The sequence below is a fragment of the Carettochelys insculpta genome, chromosome 22 (genome assembly GCF_033958435.1).
Source record: "Carettochelys insculpta isolate YL-2023 chromosome 22, ASM3395843v1, whole genome shotgun sequence".
NCBI lineage: Eukaryota > Metazoa > Chordata > Testudines > Carettochelyidae > Carettochelys > Carettochelys insculpta.
In genome coordinates, this window is record NC_134158.1 from 836,905 (window position 1) to 864,085 (window position 27,181).

At 47.8% G+C, this 27,181-nt stretch overlaps 1 protein-coding gene across 1 annotated transcript in view; it reads right to left on the reverse strand.

Annotated features, from left to right (window-relative positions):
* Nucleotides 1-676: 676 nt before the first annotated feature.
* LOC142024882 (E3 ubiquitin-protein ligase TRIM11-like) overlaps nt 677-27,181 on the reverse strand; it is a 151,801-nt gene continuing 125,296 nt past the window's right edge. The window contains exons 2-6 of the mRNA XM_075017189.1: nt 13,514-13,609; nt 12,473-12,703; nt 11,006-11,028; nt 10,806-10,906; nt 677-1,623 (exon numbers count right to left, since the gene is read on the reverse strand). Of these exons, the coding sequence (XP_074873290.1) occupies nt 1,028-1,623; nt 10,806-10,906; nt 11,006-11,028; nt 12,473-12,703; nt 13,514-13,609 (1,047 nt within the window). The 3' untranslated portion in view covers nt 677-1,027. The remainder of the gene's footprint in view (nt 1,624-10,805; nt 10,907-11,005; nt 11,029-12,472; nt 12,704-13,513; nt 13,610-27,181) is intronic.

Below are 27,181 nucleotides of genomic sequence, written 5' to 3' on the forward strand. Positions count from 1 at the left end.
GTAATACTTAAAAGACTAAGAAAATAATTTATTAGGTGATGAGCTTCCATGGGACAGACCCACTTCTTCAGACCCTAGCCTTACCAGAACAGAAGAAGCGGGTCTGTCACACAAAAGCTCACCACCTAATAAAGTATTTTATTAATCTTTAAAGTGCTACTGGACTGTTTTTTTGTTTTTTGTTTTTTTTGGATAGAGTATAGACTAACATGGCTATCACTCTGTTACTATTCAACACTGCTGTATAAGATATGGATTGCACGGGACTCCTTCCATCAAAGCATTATGCCATTAAAGCTGGGGCAGGAAGGTGGTTGAACCAGCTGGCTGGAAGCCTTTGGCTCTACAGTTGTAAGACTGGTTTGACTAGGTCTCCCCCGCCCACTGTCCAAATGTAGAGCTAAAGATAGGTCTATAGTCATTCTGTGAGACTCTACCTTGGTGGATACTTAGCTGCTGTGAGGAGGCCCAGACCTGAATGCCACTATGAGCTGAAATCACAGGATTTTGCCTACAGCAAAACCCATAAGACAGCAGATGAGCATCTGGTGGGAAAATCTGCTGGCAGGTGGGCGGATGGTAGGAGAAGCAGTGGGCAACCAGCAGATGGCCAGTAGGCATGGGCAGCTGGCAGGAACAACTGGCGGAGGGACGGTAGGAGAAGCAGCGGGCAGCCGGTAGGGGTGCTGCTCCTGGGGCCAATGTTCCCTCTAAGTTTTTTCTGTGTGGATTAAATTTTGTTCTGTGCACTGAGGCATGTGCTTATGTGCACCACCAATAGAAACACATGCTGCCCACAGTGGGTGCTCTGCTAATCCATTGGGCAGCACCTGAATCTCTCCTGAGTGACTGCCGGAGCACACAGCATACAGGAAACACTGAGAAAGGTGAGGGCAGCAAAACCCAACAGATGTCTGGCAGTACTTCTTACCAGCACCACCCTGATCACACCAGATCCCTAAAAGGGCCTCCACAAGGATTAAACACACAACTCTGGGTTTAGTAGGCTCTGGCTCAAACCACTCAGCTATGCCTTAAGGTTGGGCTGTGCTACAAGGTCACTGTCAGGGACAGAGATTCCTACTGACAGTGCTGGAAGGGGGCAGATTGTCAGGGGAGCCGCGTTTGCCCCCCTGGCGTTGTTACGTGGGCTGAAATAAGGGCGGAGGGGCCCGGAGAAGGTGTGGGTGAAAGTGAAGAGATGGGACCTGTCAGTCACATTGTAAAATGAGACCTCGCCCGCCTCGTAGTCCAGGAAAACCCCCACCCGGCCGGGCCTGGCGCTCACGGGGAGGGGGGTCGGGGGGGAGGTACAGGCCTTGTATTCCCCGTTCCTCAGCCGCACGGCCCATACACCTTTCATGGGAGAGTATTTGCCCTTCCCCTTCCTGCGCACAGATTCCATGCACACCCCCAGGTCCCACTCACTCGTGTCTCCCACCTCCACCTCCCAGTAACACCTCCCGCCCGTGAGCCGCTCCGCGCCCAGCACACAGGGACAAGGATCAAATCTCTCGGGGTTCTGGGGCAGATCCTGGCGGGCGTCTCCGCGTCTCACACGTTTCCGATCCTCAGACAGGACGAGTCGGGGATGAGCCGTGTCTGGATCCAGAGTGACGTCCACTGGGGAGAGTCACAGAGTCAGTGCGGGGGCAGGGCTGGTCCCTGGGGTCGGAGGGAAATGAACCTGCGCCCCAGTGATCGCTCTGGGGGTGTTGTCTGAGGGGAGTCAGGGCCCCTCTGCCTGGGAGGAGACGCTGAGGGGTGAGGGCAGGGGGAGCGGGGGAGGGGTGGGGACAACCTGACAGTGGGAGAGGAAGGGGAGGGGCAGGTGATGGGTTGGGGGATAGAGGGGTAGGGGCAATGGAGTGAAGAGGACACTAGAAGCACTGGGGGGATAAAGGCAGGTACCGGGGGCTGCAGGAGTTGAGGGGAGGGGCTGGCACTAGGGGCCTGAGGGGTGTGAGGCAGTGGGGAGCTCCACTGGGACTGGTGGACAAGAGGAGGGACAGGTGCTGGAGGTGGTAGGATGAGGGCTGGGGCACGTGCCAGCACCATGTGTAGCAGCCCTGGATAGAATGTATCTTTTGATAGAAGCTTTGTGTTACTATGTATCTTTGTATCACCCTCTATTACCCTGTGGGTGTGTATGGGCTGTCCAGGAGGGGTAGCACCTCTGGTGTGGGGACTTGTTGTGTCTCTTCGGGGCAGTTTGTACACCTTTGTTCCCCCCTGGCACCCAGCTTTCACCTGTGGCTCCAAGAAGCTGTAACATGCAGCAGCCACACCCTGATAAACCTCCTCGACAGGTGGGCTAAACCAGGTGAGGGGACGGCAGGTCTGAAACCTGTGGTGAGATAGGGAATTGCCTATCCCAGCATGCAAAGTCGGCCCCGGCGGACTGGGCAGATTTGATCAACAGCAAGATCCAATGACCAGGAAGGCGGTTCTGCAACGCTCTGTGGAGAGCGAAGGGCATGACAAGGCACCAAAGACGGCCTGGCCATCCACTGCAGCCTAGGAAGTCCCAGCCGTGACGACTTTTTGTACCACTGGAACCAGGCTTCTGAGGTCAAGAGACTGGAACTGCCCCTGTGCAACGGCTTTTCCACCTTAAACATTCTCCTGCACAGGTTCTTTGCACATTCGCATCATTTCTGTCTACGTCAAAGTCCTCTGGCAATGGCAGAGGGGCGGTGACAGGTGGAGGTGACCGCTGGGAGTTGTATCTCCAAACCTACACATAGGCGGCCTGTGGACTTTGGTCGCTCAACTCTGACCAGGACGACAGAGGAGTTCAGCAGCATCCCAGGCGACTGAGCAGGCCTTGTTAGGAACAGCACTGCTCACCCTCAAAATGAGAGAGGGGCCTAGAAAAGGTGTCCCAAAAATTTCTTGTCCCAACCAAAATGGCCAGCATGCCGCAGCTGGCAGTTTTACCCCTCATAGCGGTCAAAAAACAGTGAAAAGAAAGATAATATTTGCAGCATGGAACATTCACACCCTCTTGGACGGGGAGAATGCTGTGAGGCCTGAGAGAAGAACAGCCCTCGTAGCAAGAGAACTGGCACATTATAACATTGACACAGCCACCCTGAGCAAGACCAGACTGGCAGAGGAAGGATCCATCTGCAAACCAAAAGGAGGTTGCACCTTCTTCTGGAAAGGCAGGCCAGAAAATGAAGACAGAATCCACGGAGTGGGACTCACCATCAAGACATCACTTCTGCACCAGCTTTCTGACTTACCAACTTGCACCAGTGAGCATCTGATCAAGCTCTGCTTCCCCCTCAACACCTCTCGCCACATTACAGTCATCAGCACTTACGCCCCCACACTGACTAGCAGCGACGAAGCAAAAGAAAGTTTCTATGAGGACCTTGACCATCTCGTGAAAACAACTCCTCCTAGTGACAAGCTTCTCCTGTTGGGTGACTTCAACGCCAGGGGCGGCAAGGACTGTAGGACCTGGAGAGGGGTGCTGGGGCATCATGGTGTTGGTAAAATGAATGCCAGTGGCCACCTTCTGCTGAGCTTGAGTGCAGAAAACAACGTGACAATTACCAACACTCTCTTCAGGCAAGCTGATAAATACAAGACCACATGGATGCAACCGAGATCAAAACAGTGGCACCTGATTGACTATGTCATCAGTCGCAGGCAGGACATTCGAGATGTTAAGATCACCAGAGCCATGCAGGGAGCTGAGTGCTGGATTGATCATAGACTCATCAGATCAGTCCTTATGCTGCACATCACAACACTGCACTGCAAGAAGATCAAAGTTGTCGGACCCTCCTTCAACATCCGGGAAGCTGCAACATACTGGTCATTGTGAGAAATTCTCAGCCTGCCTTGATGAAGTGATGACATCCCATGGACCTCTGACTGGAGACCCAACACAAAAGTGGGACCAGTTCAAAACCCTGGTGACGGAGTCAGCCAAGTTAACACTAGGACTGAAAAAGAGAGTTTACCAAGACAGGTTTGATGAAAATGACGAAGTCATCATGAAGATCTCAGATGAAAAACAGAACACATGTCTGCTATGGCAAAATGATCAGTCCTCAATCTCCAAACAGGATTGTTTCAAACACCTTCAGAGCCAGGCACAAATGGCACTTCGCAAAATGCAAGAGGAGTGGTGGGAGAGTAAAGCTGATGAAGTCCAATACTACGCTGACACCAAGAATTCCAAGATGTTCTTCAATGCTATCAAAGCTATATATGGACCTTCAAAGCCAAGTACTACACCTCTCCTGCCTGCAGATGGCATGACCCTTCTGAGGGAGAAGAACAGCATCAACGATAGGTGGAGAGAGCACTTCAGCAACCTTCTCAACAGACCCTCTATTGTTGACCCTGTGGGCCTAGACCAGACCCCTCAGAAACCCACAATAGACAGTCTTGACCTGCCCCCTACAATAGATGAGGTCAAAAAGGCAATCAGCCAGACCAGCTCTGGCAAAGCCCCTGGGGTGGACGGTATCCCTGCTGAAATTTTCAAAGTGGCAGGACCAGTGTCACTTGAAGCCTTTCACAACATTCTGATCAGCATCTGGGAGGAAGAAGACATGCCCAAAGACTTTAAGGATGCCACAATCATCTCGCTCTTCAAGAACAAGGGCAACAAAGCTGACTGGAAATTACCAGGGCATCTCCCTTCTCTGTACTGCTGGGAAGATCTTGGCTCGAGTCATCCTCAAAGGTCTGATCACCAGCATCTCAGAGGAGAACCTACCAGAGGCACAGTGTGGTTTTCACCCAGACCGCAGCACCATTGACATGATCTTTGCTGTTTGTCAGGTCAAGGAAAAGTGTATAGAGCAGAACTTGGATCTGTATGCTGTCTTCATAGACCTGACCAAGGCGTTTGACACCGTCAACTGAGAAGCCCTGTGGCTTATTCTGTCAAAACTTGGCTGCCCGAGAAGATTCATTAACCTCATACACCTGTTCCACAATGACATGACTGGCTTTGTTCTTTCAAGTGGCGAGTCCTCAGATCCATTTGAGATATCCAATGGTGTGAAGCAAGGGTGCGTGCTGGCCCCACTGTTAGTCAACCTCTTTTTCACGTGCGTCCTCAGCCACACAGTTAGGGACCTGGACCAGGGAGTCAACATAAAATACAGACTTGATGGGTCACTTTTGGACTTTTGTTGTCTGAATTCTAAAACCAAGACACTTGAGAGGCTCATCCTTGAAGCCCTTTTTGCTGACAACTGCACTTATGGCGCATGAGGAATCTGATCTCAAGGTCATTGTCAACAAGTTTGCTGATGCCTCTCGCCTCTTTGGTGTGACCATCAGCCTAGGAAAGACCGAAGTACTGTTTCAACCTGCTCCAGGATCTGCTGCTCTCCCTGCCTCCATCTTTATTGAAGGAACAAAGTTAAAAACAGTAGAGGAGTTCAAGTACCTTGGCAGTGTGATAGCCAGTGATGGCTCCCTTGACAAAGAAATCAAGGCCAGAATCTGCCAGGCCAGCTGGGCACCAGGACGTCTGAGAGCGCGAGTGTTGAATCAGCACAATATCCGACAGTCCACTAAACTGAAAGTGTACAAGGCTGGAGTCCTGACCAGTCTCCTGTATGGCTGTGAAACCTGGACCTTGTATAGAAAACATATAAAACTGCTGGAGGCTTCCACACATGCAGCCTGAGGTCAATACTGCACATTCGATGGCAGGACAGAGTTATGAACCTGGAAGTCCTGGACAGAGCAGGAACCACGAGTATCAAAGTCATGATTCTGAAAGCCCAACTTCTCTGGACAGGGCACGTCATACGAATGGAGGAGTTGAGAATCCCTAAGCAACTCCTCTACGGTGAACTCTCCCAGGGCAAAAGGAATCGAGGTCGGCCTCACAAGAGGTATAAAGACTGCGTGACGGCCAACATTGCTCATGCTGGTTTAAAACCAGATCAGCTAGACAAGCATGCAAGAGACCAAACAGGCTGGCGTGTTCTCGTACAACACATGTATGACAACTTTGAAGAGCAGCGACGTGTACATCTCATTGATGCTCATGAGAGGAAGAAAGCAACAGCAGCAGCCGCACCAACAGAGCCAGGACAATTCCTTTGCCCCACTGTGGAGGCCCATGCTGTGCAAAGCTTGGACTCCTCAGCCACATGCGAGTCCACAACCGATGAGCCTGTGCAAGCTCAAGACGTCACCTTTGGACACGATGGACTGCCTACCCAGTATTACCCTGTGTCTTTTAATGGGCTTTGTACTACTTCATACCTTTGCATGGCTCTTTCGATTTGGTCCCTTTGTAAATGTAGGTTTTTCCAGTGGGCACTTTCCTGCTGTTGATTAACATTTATTTTACTCTTTCTGAGCAAGTATTTTTGGCATCCTGGAGCCATGAGTGAAGTTTGAGAAGGGGTGGAAATGTGTAGGGTAATGGTGCATCCCATTTGATAGGGGAACATCCCCAAGGGAATGTTTCCCTAGGGCAGCTCTGGAGCAGTACAGGTGGCATTTGTGATTGGCGCTGGTCACAAAAAAATCTATGTCTGGTTTGATTGAATACGTGATTGAGGGTTCGTGAGTCTATCTCCCATTTGTGGTGGTTATAAAACTTGTGGGTGAGGGCATCTGCTGTGATGTGTAACACTTCTGGGACATAAGAGGCAACCGGGGTAATATGGCACGCTAGACACCAATTCCATAGTTTGAGAGCTTCCATGCATAGGGAGGAAGATTGCACACCGCATTGCCAACTGATATAATTCTTACAAGTCACACTGTCCATCAGTCATGGTGGTTGTATTGCAAGCTATGTGGTGCAGGAAGCACTGACATGCATACTGTACCGCTCTGAGTTCCTAAAGGTTGATATGGAGCGTTTGCTCTGTGAAAGGCCATTTGCCTTGGGCTGTGAGGGTTCCTAGATGGGCTTCCCATCCCAAGAGTGATGCGTCTGTCATAATGGTGAGTGTGGAGGCTGGCTGATGGAATGGGAAGCCAGCTACATGTGCAGATCCATCCACCAAACTAAGGAGGTGAGGACCTGTTGTGGAATGGTAACCAGTATGGAGATCAGGTCTCTGTATGGGATGTACAGTGTGGTGAGCCAAGACTGAATGCATCTCATAAAGCCTCACTAGTCTGATGAGGTAGGCTGTGGCAGCCATGTGGTCTTAGATTTTTAGCCATTCTCAAGCCATTGTGGTAGGGGTTTCCCGTACGACTGGTATGAAGCTGCACAACGCCTCGAATCTGTGCATGGGTAGAGTTGCTCTGGCTGTAGTGGTGTCACTGCATGCTCCTACAAATTCTAGAGATTGAAGGGGATTGAGTGTGAATATGTCATAAGTTACGTGAAAACCAAGCCTGAGTAAGAGGTTTGCTGTGCTCCTGACCATGCCTTGTGTCTCTTGGAAGGATGTGCCTTTTATGAGACAGTCATCTAAGTATGGAATATTACAACTCCCAGGCACTGTAGGTATGTCACCGCAACACTAGAGTTTTGGAAAAGACTCTGGAAACTATTGAAAGGCCAAAAGGAAGCATTTGGTATTGGTAGTGATGATGACCAGCTGTGAACCATAGAAAATGCCTGTGGGTGGGATGAATTGCGATGTGGAAATATGCATCTTGGAAGTCAAAAGCCAATTGCCTTGATACAGAGCTGGACTTATTGTTGCTAGGGTCATCAGCTTGAATCATTGGTAAGTGGCATATTTGTTGCACCTTCTTAGATCTAAAATAGGGTTCCATCCACCTTTCTTTTTCTTTAATAGAAAATATGTTGAGTAGAAGCCTCTGCCTTGCAACTCCATTGGCACTGGTTCTACGGCACCCAACCTTAGAAAGTGAAGCACCTCTTGTAGGAGGTTTTCATGAGAGGGGTCCCTGAGGAGGGACAGAGTAGAAGGGTGGGTAAAGGGGAGGGAAGTGAAGGGGATGGAGTAACCATAGCAGATAAGCTCCAGGACCCATTTATTTGCTGGTATTTGTGCTGATTGTTGTAAAAAAGGGCAAAGGCAGTGGTGGAGCTGTGGGTAATTGAGTGATGGTGTGACCATCAGTAAAGCGTCTTTCTGACTCTCAACTAAATCTTTAAAACTGCTATTTGGATGCAGGAGGTTGGGGTGCTGAAGTTTGATGCTGTTGCTGACATTGAGGTCTATGTCATTGGGGCCTATGTTTTTGTTGGCTGTCATTCGTAGGTCTTTGATAGGCATTGTATCTGGCTTTCTTAAAGACAGGCATGTATATGCCCAGGATCCAGAGGGTCATGGGGGAGTCTTTCATAGATGGAGCACCTCATCAGTTTTTGCAGCAAACAGATTGGTTTTGTTGAAGGGCAGATCCTTTAATTTTTGCTGCAAATCTCTCAATACCCCAATGCTTGGAGCCAAGATATTCTGCACGTTGCTAAGGCAGAGGCTGTGATGCAGGCAGTGGTGTCAGCTGCATCCATAGCGAATTATAATGCTGTGCACAAGATTGTATGGCCCACCTGCACGATGTTAAGATAGGCCTTTTTGTCCTGGCAGGCATTGTACAAGCTTCTGCATCTTAGAGTAAGTAGGATAATCATAATCCGCTAGCATGGCAGTATAGTTTGCTGCCCTGAGGAGCAAGGTAGCCAAGGAGTATACTTCGTGCCCCGTAATGTCCATTCTTTTGTGATGCTTGTCATGTGGGGTAGATTTGACACTGGGTTGTCTGAATCCATCTAACTGCATCGACTACCAGAAATTGGGTGGAGGGTGGGTGAAAAAAAAGTCCATTCCCTTGGGTGAAATGAAATACTTTCCATCTGCTCTTTTGTTGGTAGGAGTGACAGACATCAGGGATTGCCAGTAGTTGTCAGCTGGGTCCAGAATGGCCTCGCCCATGGGGGTGTGATTCTGGAAGAGGTGGGAAGTTGTTAGGTTCATAAGAGGCAAAACAGTTTTTCTTGAACCTCTTGTAAATCTCTCTCCTGTATGAATGCCATTCATTTACAAAGATCTTGGAAAGTTTTGGAGTCATCGCTTGGGGGCAGGATGGTGGAAATAACCACATCATCTGGTGAGGATAAAGACTCCTCCATCTTTATTTGGATTACTCAGGGAATTTGAGAAAACTGGTAAGTTCAGTGAGTGCCCCAATTGAATAGAGGAGCATGGAGACAATGGTACTGATGGAGATCTGTGCCATTGATGTTCCTGTGTTGGTGCTGAGGATCATGAAGTAGTCAGTGCTGTAGGCAGCAACAGTCAACTGAGAGGTGGTGAGCTGGCACAGGGTCTCTTCAGTGCCGTGTCCAGTGCCAGCTAAGATGTCGTCTTTGGTGTGGAATGATCCTGATGCAGGCTAGTTGGTGTGGTCAGTGCTGGTTGTTTCCATCTGGGCTCCAAATGTGCCCTTTTGTGTGGTGCTGGCGTCTTTGGCAGTGTCATGCTACAGGTGCCAGGCTTGTCAGCCGTGCTAACCCTGATGGTGGTCAGTGCCGAGGGTGGAGATCTGGCCAGGGCTAGACTGGCTTTAGATATAGATTTGCCAGAAAAGGAAGAGGGACAATTTTCATCCCTACCTTTTGGCTCAGGTGTTGAGTTCAAAGTAGATGGTACATCCTCAGAAGGTGGCTGAAGAGACTTTTTGTAAAGAAAAGTTTTTAAGCTGTTGGTGCAGTTGTGTCATGCTCTGACTGTTAGACTAGAGTAGTGAGGACACATCTGCGTCTGATGAGCTACTCCAAGACACTTTATGCAGGCAGAATGCCTGTCTAAGAAGGACATAGCATCTCAGCAGGATTCACAATGTCTGAAGCTGGGAGACCCTCACATCATGTGCAGTGAAAAGCAGTGGGCTGATGACAATGCAGGGAATTTTTTTAAGTGTGTGGGGAAGCGTAAATCTTGGAAGTATGAGGTAACCAGGGGGAATTAACAGATGTTTTGTTTTTCTTTTGAAATGGGCGAGAGAGGACGCTCCGCCTGCTGCCAAGGATGACAGAGAAGGAACAGAGGGCCTCACACACCCCTAATGGACATCAGTGGCATGAGAAGGTGCCACAGTGCATGCGTGGTGCAAGAAGACATTGCTATAAAAGTTTCTGGTCGCTCGCATTAGGACACATCACCACCGACAGGGACACTGCTCGAAGAAGAATGAGCTGTTCAAGAGGGAAGCTGCCCTAGGTCTTATCAATGAGGGGCCCCATAAAGGGCTGTGGGATGTGAGTGGTGGGGCTAGAAAACTAGAAGTGGGTTTGCTGGGACCCAGGAGCCTGCCACACCCAGCAGAAGACAGTCAGAGAATTTGGGACGGAGGCTGGGGCTGCATCTGAGCCGGGAGATGCGATTCCCAGCTCCTGCGATGTACCAGTGCTAGCTCTGCTCAGCCCAGCGTGTTGAGGGCAGCAGCATAGTTAGGGCAGTGTGAGCAGCTGGGGCCAGCAGCCTGAGCACCTACCAAGGGACCTGGGGACAGGAGGGTTGTACTCAGTAACTGAAGCTGCCCCTTGTGCTACCCTGGCATCAAACCAGGGAATCAAACATTTTAACTCACTTGCAGATATACCCTTAGTTGGGATTTGCACCAGCAGTGGGTGTATGCACTTCACAGGCTTTTCCAGTGTTAGGTTATCAGAGGCAGAGCCCCTGAATGCACACACCACTTTTCTCTAGGGAGCCAGTGTATCATGTTGGTCTATGTGCATCACAGCACTTGTAGTACCTGTGACTGGAGGAGCCCAGGGGAACCTGGTACATGGATTTGAGAATGGGAAAATGTGGGTGATTTTCAGGTGGGAGACGGCAGAGGTCTCTGGCTTTTCTTTGTGAGTGTTGTCTTACCTGTGAATCTGCTCAGCATTTCCAGCATGCCAGGTGCTCTGCACACAGCCGTCAGTTCAACTGCACTGAGGTCTGGTTGCTGCTGCTTCATTTGCTCACTCCTAAGGCAAACACAATCCCGTTAGTGCTCAGACATGCAGCACAGGTACCACTGCAATGGGCTTCATAGAAATGGATACTAAATTGAGAAGAAATCTCACCTGGCCAGGGTGCCCTTGACATCCTAAGGAGACAGACAGTAAATAAGAAAGCATTAGTTGTGCAGAGGTCAACTCTTCCATTCACAGAATGTCTGGATCATTTTCTTTGTTCCCAGAGGCTTTACAGATGTCAGAACGCCCACTGCTCTCAGCTACATGAACATGTGTTGTAATTAGGTAATAATAGCTGAATGGTGGGTGATTAATGGCACTGATGTACAACTCCAGAGGTGTGTGTATGACTCACCAGTCACTAATGGTACCGGGGTGCACTGGGTCACTAAATGGTGTCTTAATTATTAGCAAACAATAAGAGAAATTGAGGGTTCCCAGAAATACTCTGCAGATGTTCCAGAGACTGCACTGAGCTGCCAAAATGAATCTCAAGATTAGGAAAACTCACCTTTACATCATGTCAGGCAAGTGTTAAACAAAAACTCCATGGCAAAAAGTGATGGCCAAACTGATCTCTAGAGGCTGCAAATGCTGCCTCATACGCACCGCTCTTACTGTGACAATGTGTTTTCATATTGCCCTACCAGTAACAAAACCTCAGCCTGCTCACCGCTGGGAGGAGATGCCACTGACACTCTCTGGGGCTCCCTACCAATCGTCCCTGCTGGGCCAGATCCTCTGGCATCCACCAAACAAAGCACAGAGTTGGGGTTACTGTCCCGCTGCAGAGCAACACAGATGCTGAACTGGCTCAGGTGTGGAAGGACTCAGCGCTCAGGTAACCAACCCCCAAAAGCTTCATGCCCACCATTCGATGATACTGGGAGGTGCTCTGATGTCATAGTGATGGGCATCAAGTGAGAATTTAGGAATATTGATTGACTAATCTTTTAGGGCAGGGTTAGTTAGTTATTTTGTAATCAAGGTCCAACTTCTTGGCCAAAACATGGTCGAGTTCCAGGCTGGAGTGAAAACTATTTTAAAACATTTAAAAAGGAAGAGGTAAATAAAAATATTTTGGGGTCTGTCCGAAAGCTTCTGACAGTTCAGTTCTGATCCATGGTCCACCTATTGGCTACCAATGGATTAGGAGCAGAGCTGAGTCTGTCTGGATCCTGGAAAGCATTCAGCACATGGGAGGGGCTGTCTTGAAAGAAGCATTAGCACTATAGTTTTGGAAACCTCACGACATGCCGAACTTCACTAGCCCAACCCCACTTTTGAAAGTCTGGCCATAAGTCACACTTCAAACTGAGACGTGGGCTCCTATTTCACTTGGCTGCTTTTGATCATTTTACCTGTAGGTCCCTAAATTTAGGGAACCAAGTTTGAACATTTTGGCCTAAATATTGCTAATATTGCTGTGTAATGCTGTTTAAATTTCTTGCACTACATAAATAAATAGTAAACCAGTAAATAATGATAATATGGACATGGGGGAGGGGATAGAGTCCGTGTTTGTTTCCATGGCTGTGGAAAATTAAAACTAAGGGGGGACTTTGTATAACTCACCTGCAGCAACTCAGAGGCTGATTGTGTACACTTGTTCTCTAGCTCTGTGATCAGCTGCTGCAGAGAGGAGATTTGCTGGGAGAGTTTGGAGACAGTTTCATTTAATTTCTTCAGACGCTCCCCCCTCGCCTCCTCCAGTCTTTGGAGAGCGAGTTCCTTTTCTTCATTCAGAAACCATTGTAGTTTCTCAAACTCAGATAGGGTTTGCTGTTTCTGATACATCGCTATTTTCTTTAGGGAATAAAATGAACAAACTAAGCCACAAGTTCCAGCAGAAATATCAAGTGTATAAGGTCATTTAGGGTGAAGTAGATAGATTTAAATGCATGTTCACAGATTCATATTTTAAGCCCAGAAGGGACCAATATGATCATCTCATCTTACCCCTGCATGGCACAGGCCAGGAAATCACACCAAGTGGTTCCTGCCCCAAGCCCAGAACTTCTCAGTAAAGAATTAACTAGCCAATGAACCAGGGGTCTCATTCAGTGTCTCCCACTACCGAGGTGGCTGTGGGTTTATCTGAGACTCATGAACATTTGATTCAGGGCACAGAGAGGTAGCTGTGTCGGTCTGTATTTTCAAAAAACAAACCAGCTGTCCTCTAGCACTTTAAAAACTAACAAAATAATTTATTAGGTGGTGAGCTTTTGTGGGACAGACCCACTTCTTCAGCTATCAGAATTTCCAGATCTGAAGAAGTGGGTCTGTCCCACAAAAGCTCATCACCTAATAAATTATTTTCTTAGTCTTTAAAATGCTACTGGACTGCTTTTATGATTTGAGTCAAGGTAAATGGGCCCAGTTTTGTTAAGTGCCACAAAGATTTGCTATTTTAATCCTTTCATTTCACTCCATATTCCTCAGGCCGAATATTTTTGGGAATAAACGCCATTTATTATAACAAATAGGGTTTATTTGTTTGTCTGTTTTGATGCTATGCTGCTGTTGGCTATTTTCATCAAGTCTCTTGTAAATTGTTCAGAATGCTCCAGTGAAATGAGAGATTAAAGGTTATTAAACCAAACCGCAGACACTCACTTCCCACTCTTTTGCCTTATTCTGCTCCTTAGATGTCACCTTTGAAATCTTCTTCCTCACTCTGTTAAGCAGGGCAATGTCTTTGCGGAGTTTCACCTGTAGGGAGAAAGATGCATGGAGAATTCTGCAGCCATACGTTGGAGCTCAGAGGATTCCTCACATATGGGTGGCGGGAGAATCTTGGTGCCAAGCCCAGGCCTGCCAGTGAGGGATCCTGGCCTGGCCCTGCCACAGACAGAGCAGATCTGAGTGACCCTGAGGCTCTCTGCAGAGCTCTCCTACTGCACCCCCAAACAGCCAAGTCTGAGATTCAGAGAGGAGCTTTTCTGCCCTGCACTTGCTCTGCCCTATGAGCAGGGGGAGGTGAGGTACTCAGCACTGGGGGGTGTTGGAGGGAGCAGTGGTGTCATATGAGGAGGAATTTGTTCAGTGCCCAGTGGGACCCACACAGAGGGAGACCCCCCCAGTTCCCAGGGAGCTGAAGTCATCAGCCCAGAGCTCTTGGGCAGCCTGGGATTGTGAGAGGAAGCACCTTCTCCTGCCCATCCCCCACTTTCCCTGGTTGGGTGGGGCAGTGCTAGTCACACACCCAGCCTTAACTCCCATGCCAGGAGGGTTTGCACCAGCGGGGAAGGGAGAGGGCAAAGCTGGGCAATAGGGAAGAAACCACAGACGGAAGGAAAGGACTCGGGTGAGGGCAGTGGGAGCTACTTGGGGGAGAGGCGGCTGCCTGACAAAGGGGACTCGTAAACTCCCAGCCTGGCGCTGAGAGCACAACACTGACACTCCCTCCTGTGCACACACCCCAGATCAGCCCATACCAGAGCCCAGCCAGGCTGGGCCAGGGGATTCCACTGGCCTGGGGCAGGGAGCCTGCCTGTGACTTGCCAGGCGCTGGGGGGAAGAGCTGTGCCAGGACCAGGGAGTCGGTAAGCCCTTCTAGAGATCCTGACCTGGCTCTGCTCCTGGCTCTGTCTGGGTTACAGAAGTGTTGTGCTGTTGGCACATGTGGGGCTTGTTCTGGCTTCAGCCTGCTCCACCAGTGGGCAGTTCTGTCTACACCGAGCCTGGGCAAGCAGACCCCTCCTGTGGATCATCAACTGCTCACTCAGGGTCTGTTCCCCTTAAGCCCCATGGATGAACTCCCACGGGCATCAGTCTCTGTATTTGTTTCACCATTCAAACTCTCTTCTCCACTATAGTAACCCTTTACTGCTAGATGCTACAGAGCTGGTGGGCAGTGTGGCACTTGGGGCAAGAGCCAAACCTATGCTGGCCTGGCAGTGTCGCTGGCACAGCCCTTTGGGCTTAGTATGACTTGGTTTTGTATAGTGAGCAGAGTGTAAAATAACTTCCCTCTGTGCTAGCCTGAGGTGCTGATTGGGAGCCAGAGCTGGGAAGGCAATAAGGGGGCTGTGTGATGTGTTTATTTTGCAATAACCAGGATGGGAGATCAGGAGCACAGCCTGTGAGTGATCGGGAAGTTCCATGGTCATTTTACCCACCAGCCTTCGGAGTATCCATTTTGCAGCCTGCCCTGCCCTTAGCACTGTCACTGAGGGCTGTCCTGGACACCCCGGTCACACAAGGAACTACAATGTGACCCACTGGTGTCTGTGAGACTCTTTGAACCTGGAGTGGGAAGCTGTATGCTGTGTGCAAGCACAAAGCATTATCACAGCTGCTTTAATTTCTTCTAGGAACATGTGACCGTGGGGGAATGAGAACACTAATCAGAAAGTTCACAGATGCCCTGCACAGGCTGGGGAAGGGTGTGGAGGCAGGGTTCCTGCTGTGCAGCCTCAACTCGGAGATGTATTAATACCATCAGTGGGGTTCACAAAGGGAGTCTGACACTGTGACATTCAGAACTGCAGTCCCTAAGTTCTAAAACACCTCAGACATCTATGGGGCAACATGCAACCTGCACAGGCTGAGTTAGGGGTTAGGCCTCCTGTACAATGCATGTGAGGAGCTGGGCTCTTTAGAATGAGGGTATGCCTCTACTTACAGAGAGATCACCTTGATTCGGGTAAAACTTCTGGGATTTGATATCGCACACCTAGTGGGGATGCGCTAAATGGAACCATCAGGGCTCAGCAGTCGACCCTGGTACCCCTCATTCTCGTGAAGAGTAAGTGGTGGGGGGAGGTCAAGGGGAGAAAGCTTGTTTGGCAGTTTGGTAAGCTTGCAAGGTGTGACTTGGGAGAGCTTCCTTCCTGGTGGACCTTCAAGGGCTGATTAGACTGGAGGCAAAGGCTTTGAACTGGGCCTAACCAGTCACAGCTTTATAAGAAGGCAGCTACAGGGAACCCTGTGAGCCGCAAACAGGAGCAGCAAACAGGGAGTTTGCCTGGGAGTTCACCTTATGGGGGAGCCCCTTATCAGTTTTCCCATTCTTGTAAGTTTGTTTCTCTTGTGCCCTCCAAGGCGGCACTAGAAACAAATAAGGGATCTCTGTCAAGGGAGAAATGGAGAGTGACGTGGCTGGGGAGAGCTCTGGTGTTGTGACCTGCGTGGCATGTGCCGTGTTTGTCTTCCTCCCGAATGATAGAAAGGATTTTCTCTGGCCCAAGTGTAAGCTGGGAGCCATTTTAGAAGAGAAGGTTAAAGGACTTGAGGCACAAATCCCAACCCTCAGGTCCGTCAGAGAAGGTGAAGGCTTTCTGGATAGAAGGCAACAGATAATACTGCAGGTACAGCAGGCTGCCCAAAACAAGGAGGAGAACTGGAAGCGTGTTACTTCCAGGAGGAGGAGAAAACCAGTTCAAGTCTCTCCAATTCCCATGGAGTTAAGTAACCGCTTTCAGCCTCTCTGCACAGGTGATACAGTGGAGATAGCTGAGGCTGATACCTCACAGGGAATGCATCAGAAGGAGACCCCACAGTTTCTAAGGCATGGAGTGTGCAGTCCTGGGATATGGGTTCTATGACCACTACCCTTAAGAGAAGAATATGAGTGGCGGTGGTCGGGAACTCCCTCCTAAGAGGGATGGAGTCATCCATCTGCCACCCAGACTTACAATCCCAGCAAGCTGGCTGCTTGCTGGGAGCTAGAATCCAGGATGTTACAGAGTCTGTGCCAAAAATCACAAACTTGTAGACTATTATTGCTTCCTACTTCTCCATGTAGGAACTAGTGATACAGGGAAGAGCAATCTTGATCAGATCACGGCGGAGTATGTAACCCTGGGAAGAAAGATCAAGGAATATGGAGCACAAGTGGTGTCCTCCCTGTGGAAGGAAGGGGTCTGGGTAGGGATTGTTGAATTGTAGAGGTAAATGTGTGGTTGTGTAGGTGGTCTTGCAGAGAAGGATTTGGTTTCTTTGACCATGGGATTCTGTTTTGTGAACAAGGATAGCTGGGAAGAGATGGGATCCACCTTATGAAGCGAAGAAAGAGCATCTTGTGATTAGGCTTGCAAACTTAGTGAGGAGGGCTTTAAACTAGGCGTGGGCACAGATATTTTTGGTGTGACCATGACAGTGTTGCAAGCTGCGGCCTGCGTGCACCCCATGCATGATCAAGGCTTTGCTACCCAATCAGAACCTCACATGCCAGCATGTATCAACAACCCCCCGCAAAGAGCTAAAGGCTCAGTCACATACGTGGAAGCGGGGCCAGGTAAAGGCTTAGTCACATATGTAGAAGCAAAACCACCACCTCACCAAGCATTAGAAACTCCTAAAAAGGACAACTCCTAAAGGAAACAACGTATTGGCCCAGGGATTGTTTCTGTGTCCAAACCCCAATAAAAGATCAACTCCCCCTCCCAAATTGGAGATGTTTCTATCTTGACAATTCCATCGGCCGGCCCGAGTCGCTTGTCCCTCCTGCCGAAAATCCAGACCCTTTTGGCTAGATGTTGGTGTGGGCTCTGCTCACCATCTGCAGTTTGATAACCATCCTGTAAGTACAGGCTTTTCTCTGTCCATCACCCGACATAGTGTGGGGGTAGACAGCTAGAGCACACTAGGTATCCCCTCTTAACTCCCCTCATAACATTGATTAAGCCATCATTAATAAAGCTTTTGTACGCTCACTGCTTGTCTCGTCTCCATCCACCAGTCATCCAGCAAGCCCCTTCTACTCCTGGGACACTAGGTTTGTTGGGGGATGGTGACACAAACCCTGAGGTAAGTGGGGAAGGAGTAGGGAACAATAAAGTAGGCTTCCTGGGTGAAGAGGAGAAAGTGGGCCAATCAGCCACTTCTCTAAGGTGCTTGTACACTAATACCAGAAGCCTGGGGAACAAACAGGAAGAATTAGAGGCCCTGGCACAGTCAAAGAACTATGAGGTGGTTGGAATAATGGAGACTTGGTGGGACGATTCACATAACTGAAGTACAGTCATGGACAGTTATAAATTGTTTAGGAAGGACAGACAGGGGAGAAAAGGAAGAGGAGTTAGGCTTTGTGAAGGAGCAGTATGATTGCTCAGAGCTCCAGTATAAGGAGGGAGAAAAAACAGTTGATTGTCTTTGGGTTCGGCTTAGAGCCAGAAACAGAGGTGATGATGTAGTTGGCGTCTGCTCTAGCCCACCAGATCAGGGAGATGATGTAGATGAGGATTTCTTCAGACAACTAAAAGACGCCTCCAAATCACAGGCCCTGGTTCTCATGGGAGACTTTAAGCATCTGGACATTTGTTGGGAGACCAATACAGCAGCACACAGACAATCCAGGAAGTTTCTGGAGAATGTTGGGGATAACTTCTTGGTACAAGTGCTGAAGGAACTGACCAGGGGCCGTGCGCAACTTGACCTGCTGCTCACAAACAGAGAAGAACCAGTAGGGGAAATAAAAGTGGGTGGCAACCTGGGCTGCAGTTACCCTGAGATGGTAGATTTCAGGATCCTGACAAAAGGAAAAAAGGTGAGTAGTAAATATAGACCCTTGATTTCAAAAGAGCAGACATCGACTCCATGAGAACACTAGTGGGCAGGATCCATTCGGAAATGAAGATGAAGGAGAAAAGAGTTCAAGAGAACTGGCGGTATTTTAATGAAGTCTTACTGAAGGCACAGGAACAAACCATCCCCCTGCATAGTAAGAAATGCAAACATGGTAGGCAACCAGCTTCGTTTTACAGGGAAATCCTTAGTCAGCTTAAACTCAAAAAGGATGCATATAAGAAATGGAAACGTAGACAGTTGACTAAGGGGGAGTATAAACATATGGCTGGAGAATGACGGGCAGTAATCAGGAAAGCGGAAGCACAATTGGAACTGCAGCTGGCAAGGGATGTGAAAGGCAGCAAGGAGGGTTTCTACAGGCCTGTTAACAATGAGAGGGCTATCAGGGAAGGCATGGGGCCATTACTGGATGAGAGAGGTAACCTAGTGACAGATGATGTAAGAAAAGCTGAAGTACTCAATGCTTTTTTGGCCTTAGTCTTCACGGACAAAGGACAGCTCCCACACTACGCTGCTAAACAATGCAGTATGGGAAAGTGGAGGACAGCCATTGGTGGGGAAGGAACAAGTTAAGAGCTACCTAGAAAAACTAGATGTACACAAATCCATGGGTCTGGATTTAGTGCCCCTAAGGGTACAGAGGGAATTGGCAGACATCATTACTGAGCCTTTGGCCATTATCTTTGAAGACTCTTGGCAATCGGGAGAGATCCCAGATAACTGGAAAAAGGGAAACGTAGTGCTCATTTTTTAAAAAAGGAAAGAAGGGAACTATAGACTGTTCAGCCTTACCTAAATCCCTGGGAAAATAATGGAGGGGATCTTCAAGGAATCCATTCTGGAGCACTTAGAAGAAGAGAAAGTGACCTATTGTACTCAACATGGATTCATCAAGGGCAAGTCGTGCCTGGCCAATCTGATTATCTTCTATGATGAGGTAACAGGCTCTGTGGACATGGGGAAGTCAATGGATGTGATATACCTTGACTTCAGCAAAGCTTTTGATACAGTCTCCTGCAATTTTCTTGCCCATAAGTTGAGGAAGTATGGATTGGATCCTTATACTAAAAGATGCACAGAAAGTTGGCTTGATGATCGGGCCCAACGAGTAGTGGTCAATGGGACGGTATCTGGATGGCAATCGGTTTCAAGCAGAGTGCTGAAAGGCTTGGTTCTGGAGCCAGTGTTGTTCAAGATCTTTATTAATGACCTGGATGAGGGACTGGATTGTACCCTCAGCAGGTTTGCAGATGACACTAAGGTAGGGGGAGAGGTAGATATGATGGAGGGTAGAGAGAGAATCCAGAGGGACCTGGATAAATTGGAGGATTGGGACAAAAGAAATCTGCTGCGGTTCAACAAGGACAAGTGTAGAGTCCTGCACCTGGGGTAGAAGAACCCCAAGCATTGTTATTGTCTAGCAACCAACTGGCTAAGCAGCAGTAGAACGGAAAGGGACCTATGGGTTATGGAGGATAAAAGGCTTAATATGAGTAAATAGTGTGCTCTTGTAGCCAAGAAGGCTAACAGCACACTAGGGTGCATTAGAAGGAGCATTTCAAGCAGATATAAAGAAGTGGTTGTTCCCCTCTATTTGACACTGGTGAGGCTGGAGCAGATTCAGCAGATAGCAATGAAAATGATTAAGGGACTGGAGCACATGACCTATGATGAGAGGCTGAGGGATTTTGGGCTTGTTTAGTTTACAGAAGAGAAGACTGAGGGTTGATTTAATAGCAGCCTTCAACTTCGTAACTCCTCCATGAAGCCACTGAGAGCTCCATGCCAGTCCCAAGCCTGGACAAATGAGGAGGGTTGGTCAGATGTGTGTCGAAGCGCTGATTGTCAAACAACAGTATGAATGAAATCAGATGCCAGTGTAACTAAATGTTAAAAGATGCCGGCTCGGACATCACCCAGATAAACAAGGTGATACCAATGGAGCAATCGGGGTTGGGTTGATAAGGTGGCTACCAAAAGAAAATTGCAGCTAACACCCATGCTATCCATTGGAACATGGAATGTCCAAACACTGTGGGCAACTGGAAAATTAGAGCTGCTTCGGAAGGAGATGGAGAGATACCGATGTGATGTACTTGGACTGGCAGAGATCCGTTGGATGGGATCAAGAGAGATATGCAGTTGCAAAGTCATTTTTTGCAAGGAAAAAAAGCATGAAGCAGTAGTTGGACTCCTTCTTAGCAAAACAGCTAGAAGAGCATTATCAGGATACAAACCTGTGAGTGCAAGAATGATGGTCACACAATTCGAAGCAAAACTGTTCCACAGCTCAGTCATTCAGGTGTATGCACCCACATCGGACAGTACGGAGGAAGAGATTAAACTGTTCTATAAAGACTTAACACACACGATGGAGGAGATACTGAAGAAAGATGTGTTGATCGTCAGAGGAGATTGGCATAGAAAGGATGGAACAGATAATGAAGGTTGAGAGAGAGTCATGGGAAGGTTTGGATATGGAGAAAGAAACAAACGAGGTGAGAAACTATTAGAGTTTGCCACAGAGCATGAGATGGTGATCTGTAACACGAGATTCCCACAAAAGGACTGTGGGAAGTGGATGTGGCGATTGAATGACTGGAAGTCCAAGAACATGATAGATATGATTTTGATAAGATGAAGATGGGTAACATGAGTACAGCAGTGCCGAACTTTCCAAGGAGCAGATATAGACTCAGACCACAGTCTAGTGATTGCAAACATCAAGATAAAACTCAAAAGAAAATGTAAGACACAGTTTAAGAAAAGAAGAGGTGTGGTGAGGCTATGTGAGGAAGAAACAGGGAGTGCATACAGAGCAGAGCTCAAAGAGAAGATTAAGAATATCGCCACAGAGAAAGACCTAGATAAGAGAGTCGCAGGGATGGCCATCGCTACAGAAGAGGCAATTGAGCAGACTGTTCCAGAAGAAGAAAAGATCAATAAGAAGTGGATTACCCAGGAGACATTGAAGTTGGTTCAAGAGAAGAGAGCGTTGAAGATCAGAAGAGATGTTTCTGAGATGGCGGAACAGCAACATAGGGGCTACGTCTACACGTGCCCCAAACTTCGAAATGGCCATGCAAATGGCCATTTCGAAGTTTACTAATGAAGCGCTGAAATGCATATTCAGCGCTTCATTAGCATGCGGGTGGCAGCAGCGCTTCGAAATTGATGCACCTTGCTGCCGCGCGGAGCGTCCAGACGGGGCTCCTTTTCAAAAGGACGCCACCTACTTTGAAGTCCCCTTATTCCCGTGAGCTCATGGGAATAAGGGGACTTCGAAGTAGGCGGGGCCCTTTCGAAAAGGAGGCGCGTCAATTTCGAAGCGCCGCTGCCGCCCGCATGCTAATGAAGCGCTGAATATGCATTTCAGCGCTTCATTAGTAAACTTCGAAATGGCCATTTGCATGGCCATTTCGAAGTTTGGGGCACGTGTAGACACAGCCAGGGTGAAATGCAATGAGGTAAGGAAAGCAGCCAGAAAGGATAAGAAGAAATGGTCAGAGGAGCAATGTGAGGATATCAAGAGGTATTACAGAGAATGTAAGACCAGGGAGGTGTATAAGACAATTAGGAATATTAATAGGAAATGGCAACCGAAGCAGATGGCAATCAAAGATGAGAATGAAGAAGTGCTCATGAACAGGGAGAAGATTGTGCAGCGATGGACAAGACATTGCTCCGATCTATACAAAGCACAGTTGGACCCGAGTGTCTCAGAGAGACTGATTGAAAAACTGTAAGACACATGTCCCCCAAGCATCGAGAGCAAGACCGATATTTTGAAGGAGGAAGTAGAAAAAGCAGTGAAACAACTAAAGAACAACAAGAGCCTAGAAATAACAAGATCACAGGAGAGATGATCAAATACGACAGAGAAAGCATGATTCAGGAAATACACTGGCTATGCAATATAGCATGGAAAGAAGGGAAGGCGCCTAAGGAATGGACAAGATCTGTGACAACACCCAAGAAAGGAAGTACATTGGAGTGCAAGAACTACAGAACAATTGCCCTTACGAGTCATCTAGGTAAGGTGCTGGTGATGATACTGACAGAGAGACTAAGATCACAGATAGAAGAATGTATAGCCGATGAGCAAGCAGGGTTCAGAAAAGATAGAGGTACCAGACAGCAGATGTTGGCACTAAGACTGATAGCGGAGAAAGCGCGACAAAAGAACAAGAACGTATACACTTGCTTCAGCGATTTTCAAAAGGCATTTGACAGTATAGATCAGAAAGTGACTTGGGCGGTGTTGCAGTCATACGGAGTGGGTAGTAGATTGATACAGTTGTTGAAGGATATCAGTGATAATGCAGAGGCAGCGGTGAGAACATGAAGGGAGTTGGGAAGTTGGTTTAAAACAAGTAGAGGTACGAGACAAGGAGATCCAATATCGCCAAGTATCTTCATCGCACATCTGGAGAGAGCGATGGAAAAGATCAAGGAAGAGGTAGACGGGTATCTGTGCACAGGAAAAGAATTAACTTGAGGTTTGCAGATGATATAATTATCATTGAGGAAGATGAGGAGAAGCTAGTGAAAATGGTGCAGGTGTTAAACAAAGAAGGGAAGCGGTACGGACTGATTATGAACACCGATAAAAGCAATGGTATTTGGAGATAAGGAAATAGGAAGGAAGATCAGTGTCGATGGGATTGAACTAGGGAGCAACATAACGTATGATCTAGACTGTAAGAAGGAAACAGTGACTAAAACAGTGAAAGCAAGAGCAAGTTTGAAGGTGATGGATAAGATCTGGAAAAGCAAAGCGATTGGCTTCAGAACAAAGTTGGGCGTCTTGAAAACGTGTGTATTCAGCAGCAGGTTGTACGGATGTGAGACGGGTGATAACAAAAGATATGAAAAGAAGAATATTGGCATTCAAATGAAGTTGTTATAGAAAGATTCTGAGAATAGGATGGATGCAGAAGGTCACCACTGAGGACTTATGTAGGAAGATACAGCCGAAAGAGAACCTGCTGCAGAAGGTTATAAAACGGAAGCTACAACTATTTGGACATATTTGCAGAATGAACGACGAACGAAAAATCAAGACCCTGGTACTTGGCATAATGGATGGTTTGACTAGGAGAGGCAGACCCCCACAGAGAATGGATAGATGATGTAGTAGATTGGTGTGGAGCTAGTCTACAGAAACTAAGCCACTCTGCACTGGACAGGGAACGATGGAAGGAAATAGGGAGAGAGGCATCAGACACCAACGGGTGCTGAGCCCACGGTTATTGATGATGATGATGATGATTCAACTACCTGAAGGGGAGCTCTAAAGGGGATGGAGAGATATTATTCTCAGTGGAGACAGATGGCAGAACAAGGAGCAATGGTCAGAAGTTGCAGAAGGAGAGGAGCAGGTTGGATATTAGGAAAAACTACTTCCCCAAGAGGGAGGGGAGGCACTGGAATGTGTTACCTAGAGAAGTGGAATCGCCATCCCTAGAGGTTTTTAAGTCCCGGCTTGACAAGGTCCTGGCTGGGATGACTTAGTGGGGGTTGATCCTGCTTGAAAGAGGGGGCTGGACTAGACGACCTCCTGAGGTCCCTTCCAGCTCTGTGATTCTGTGACCTCCCTCTGTGCGTGTGGCCTGATAATTCCATCATAGATACATAGATTCCAGCTATGCAATTGTTGTAGCTGGAATAGCACATCTAAGGCTGACTTTCAAGTCTAGAGACCTGCTCTGTGATTCACAAATCCCAGCATGCTGGAAGAGGAGCTTCCTCAGCTAGCCAATGGGGTGTGTTGATGTAAGGTGTCTGAAGCTCTGTCCCCTGACATCAGGATTCAGGGCAGTGCTTGTCACTGCTAGAGGACCCCAGCCACTTACCTGTCTCCTGGAGCAGGTATTTGCACACCCAGGCTGTTCCCTGAGGAAATGAGCTATAAAGCTGCTTCCCATTTCATGAAATGGCTGGAGGTACCATCTGCTTTTTAACTTTCAGCTGGATGGTTTGAGCACTCACCTGGGATAGGGGAGACTCATGTTCAATTCCTCTCTCTGCTTGATGGTAAAAAGGAGACCCCTGTTCCAATCCAATGACTCAGGAGAGGGCTCCAAGTGCTGGGCAGTGGGATTGTTCAATGTGGGCCTCCCTCCATCCTGTTAAAGCTGTTCCACTTTAGGTAAATTAAGGGGTTCAGTGGATCACAGTTGCACCTAAAACTGGGAATTAGGTTGCTAAGTACCTTTGTGGTCTGGGTGTGGGAGTTTTCCATTGACTTCAGTGGGGCTTAGATTTCACTGGGTATATTTAGAAGATTCCTACCCAGTACGGCTAAACTCCATGTCATTTTAAATAAAAACTCCAATAGTGATTTAATTTTTCCTGACTGTTTAGAAACAAATAATGTTTCCTACCTTGTACTCCTGCGCAGCCTCCTCGACAGGCACCAGCGGATGAAACTTGTGTTCCCAGATTTCATCGCAAACCAGACAGATCACCTCACCATCCTCTTCACAGAACAGCTTGAGTTTGTCCTCATGCTCCCTGCAGGCTGTCTGCTTGTTTGGGTGATCAGGTGTTATTATCCCTAATTGCTGGAAATTTTTCACTAGGTGGGCAAGCTGTCTGTTGGTCTGGAATTTCTTGTCCTTCAATTTGTTCCTGCATTGTGGACAGGTGGCTTCTTTTTCAATTTCTGATTCTTCATAGACCTTTGTGATACAAACTCGGCAGAAGCTGTGCCCACAGTCTGTGTTCACTGGATCCTTGAAACACCCGCAACAGATGGAACAATTCACTTCTTCCAGTAACTTTTGGGCTGTGGGAATGTAAGTGCTTCAGTGATCAGTTTCATGTACTGAATTATAAAAACTCTAGCTGGAAATTAGACAGCATTTTAAGAGTGAGGTTAACAAACCCTTGTAACAGCTTCGCAGTGGAAGTGATAAGAACATAAGAACATAAGAACGGCCATACTGGGTCAGACCAAAGGTCCATCGAGCCCAGCATCCCATCTGCCGACGGTGGCCAATGCAAGGTGCCCCAGAGAAGGAGAACAGAAGACAATGATCAAGTGATTTATCTCCTGCCATCCATCTCCTGCCCTTGTTCTGAAGGCTAGGGCACCATACTTTATCCCTGGCTAATAGCCATTTATGGACCTAACCTGCAAAAATTTATCAAGCTCTTTTTTAAACCCTAATAGAGTCCTGGCCTTCACAGCCTCCTTGGGCAAGGAGTTCCACAGGTTGACTGTGCGCTGTGTGAAGAAAAATTTCCTTTTATTAGTTTTGACCCTACTACCCATCAATTTCATTTGGTGTCCCCTAGTTCTTGTATTATGGGCAAAGGTAAATAATTTTTCTATATTCACTTTCTCCACACCATTCATGATTTTATATACCTCTATCATATCGCCCCTCAATCGCCTTTTTTCCAAACTGAAAAGTCCCAGTCTCTCTAGCCTCTCCCCATAAGGGACCCTTTCCAAGCCCCTAATCATCTTAGTCGCCCTTTTCTGAACCTTTTCTAATGCCAATATATCTTTTTTGAGGTGAGGAGACCACAGCTGCACGCAGTACTCGAGATGTGGGCGTACCATAGTTTTATATAGGGGAAGTATGATATCTTTTGTCTTATTATCGATCCCTTTTTTAATAATTCCTAACATCCTATTTGCCTTACTAACTGCCGCTGCACACTGCGTGGATGTCTTCAGAGAACTATCCACTATAACTCCAAGATCCCTTTCCTCATCTGTCGTAGCTAAATTTGACCCCATCATGTAGTACGTGTAATTTGGGTTATTTTTTCCAACATGCATTACCTTACACTTACCCACATTAAATTTCATTTGCCATTTTGCTGCCCAATCACTCAGTTTGCTGAGATCTTTTTGTAGTTCTTCACAATCCCTTTTGCTTTTGACTGTCCTGAACAACTTGGTGTCATCTGCAAACTTTGCCACCTCACTGCTTACCTCATTTTCTAGATCATTGATGAACAAGTTGAACAGGATCGGTCCCAGGACTGACCCCTGGGGAACACCACTAGTTACCCTCCTCCATTGTGAAAATTTACCATTTATTCCCACCCTTTGTTTTCTGCCTTTTAACCAATTCCCGATCCATGAAAGGACCTTTCCTCCTATCCCATGACCACCTAATTTACATAAAAGCCTTTGGTGTGGGACCGTGTCAAAGGCTTTCTGGAAATCTAGGTATATTATGTCCACTGGGTGCCCCTTGTCCGCATGTTTATTAACCCCTTCAAAGAATTCTAATAGATTAGTTAGACACGACTTCCCTCTGCAGAAACCATGCTGACTTTTGCCCAACAATTTGTGCTCTTCTATGTGCCTTGCAATTTTACTCTTTCCATCACTTTCCATCACTTCAGATATTCAGTTTGCGAGTAGATTAAAAGATTTGCTATGCACTGAATAGAAGAACTTCAGCACGACTGCACCTTGGTCAGGTCCCTGCTTCATCTAGTATTTTGGGTTGCCTCTGGCTCCACCCCATGATTCATCTCAGGGACACCAGTAGCAGGGAAAACAAATCAGCTCCATATGGCAGGGGAGGAGCTCAGAGGGCTGCCAGATGACCGGCTGTTCCAGGGGCAGAAGGAACACAGGGAGAAAGCCATTGCCAGTGGAGTGCTGCTCCCTGCTGCTGGTCATCCCCACAAGAGGCATGCAGAGGCACCTTGGGGGGCATGTGACCACCACATGCCCCCCAGTCACCTCTGCTATCCTCCATCTCAGATGGCTGCTCCTTG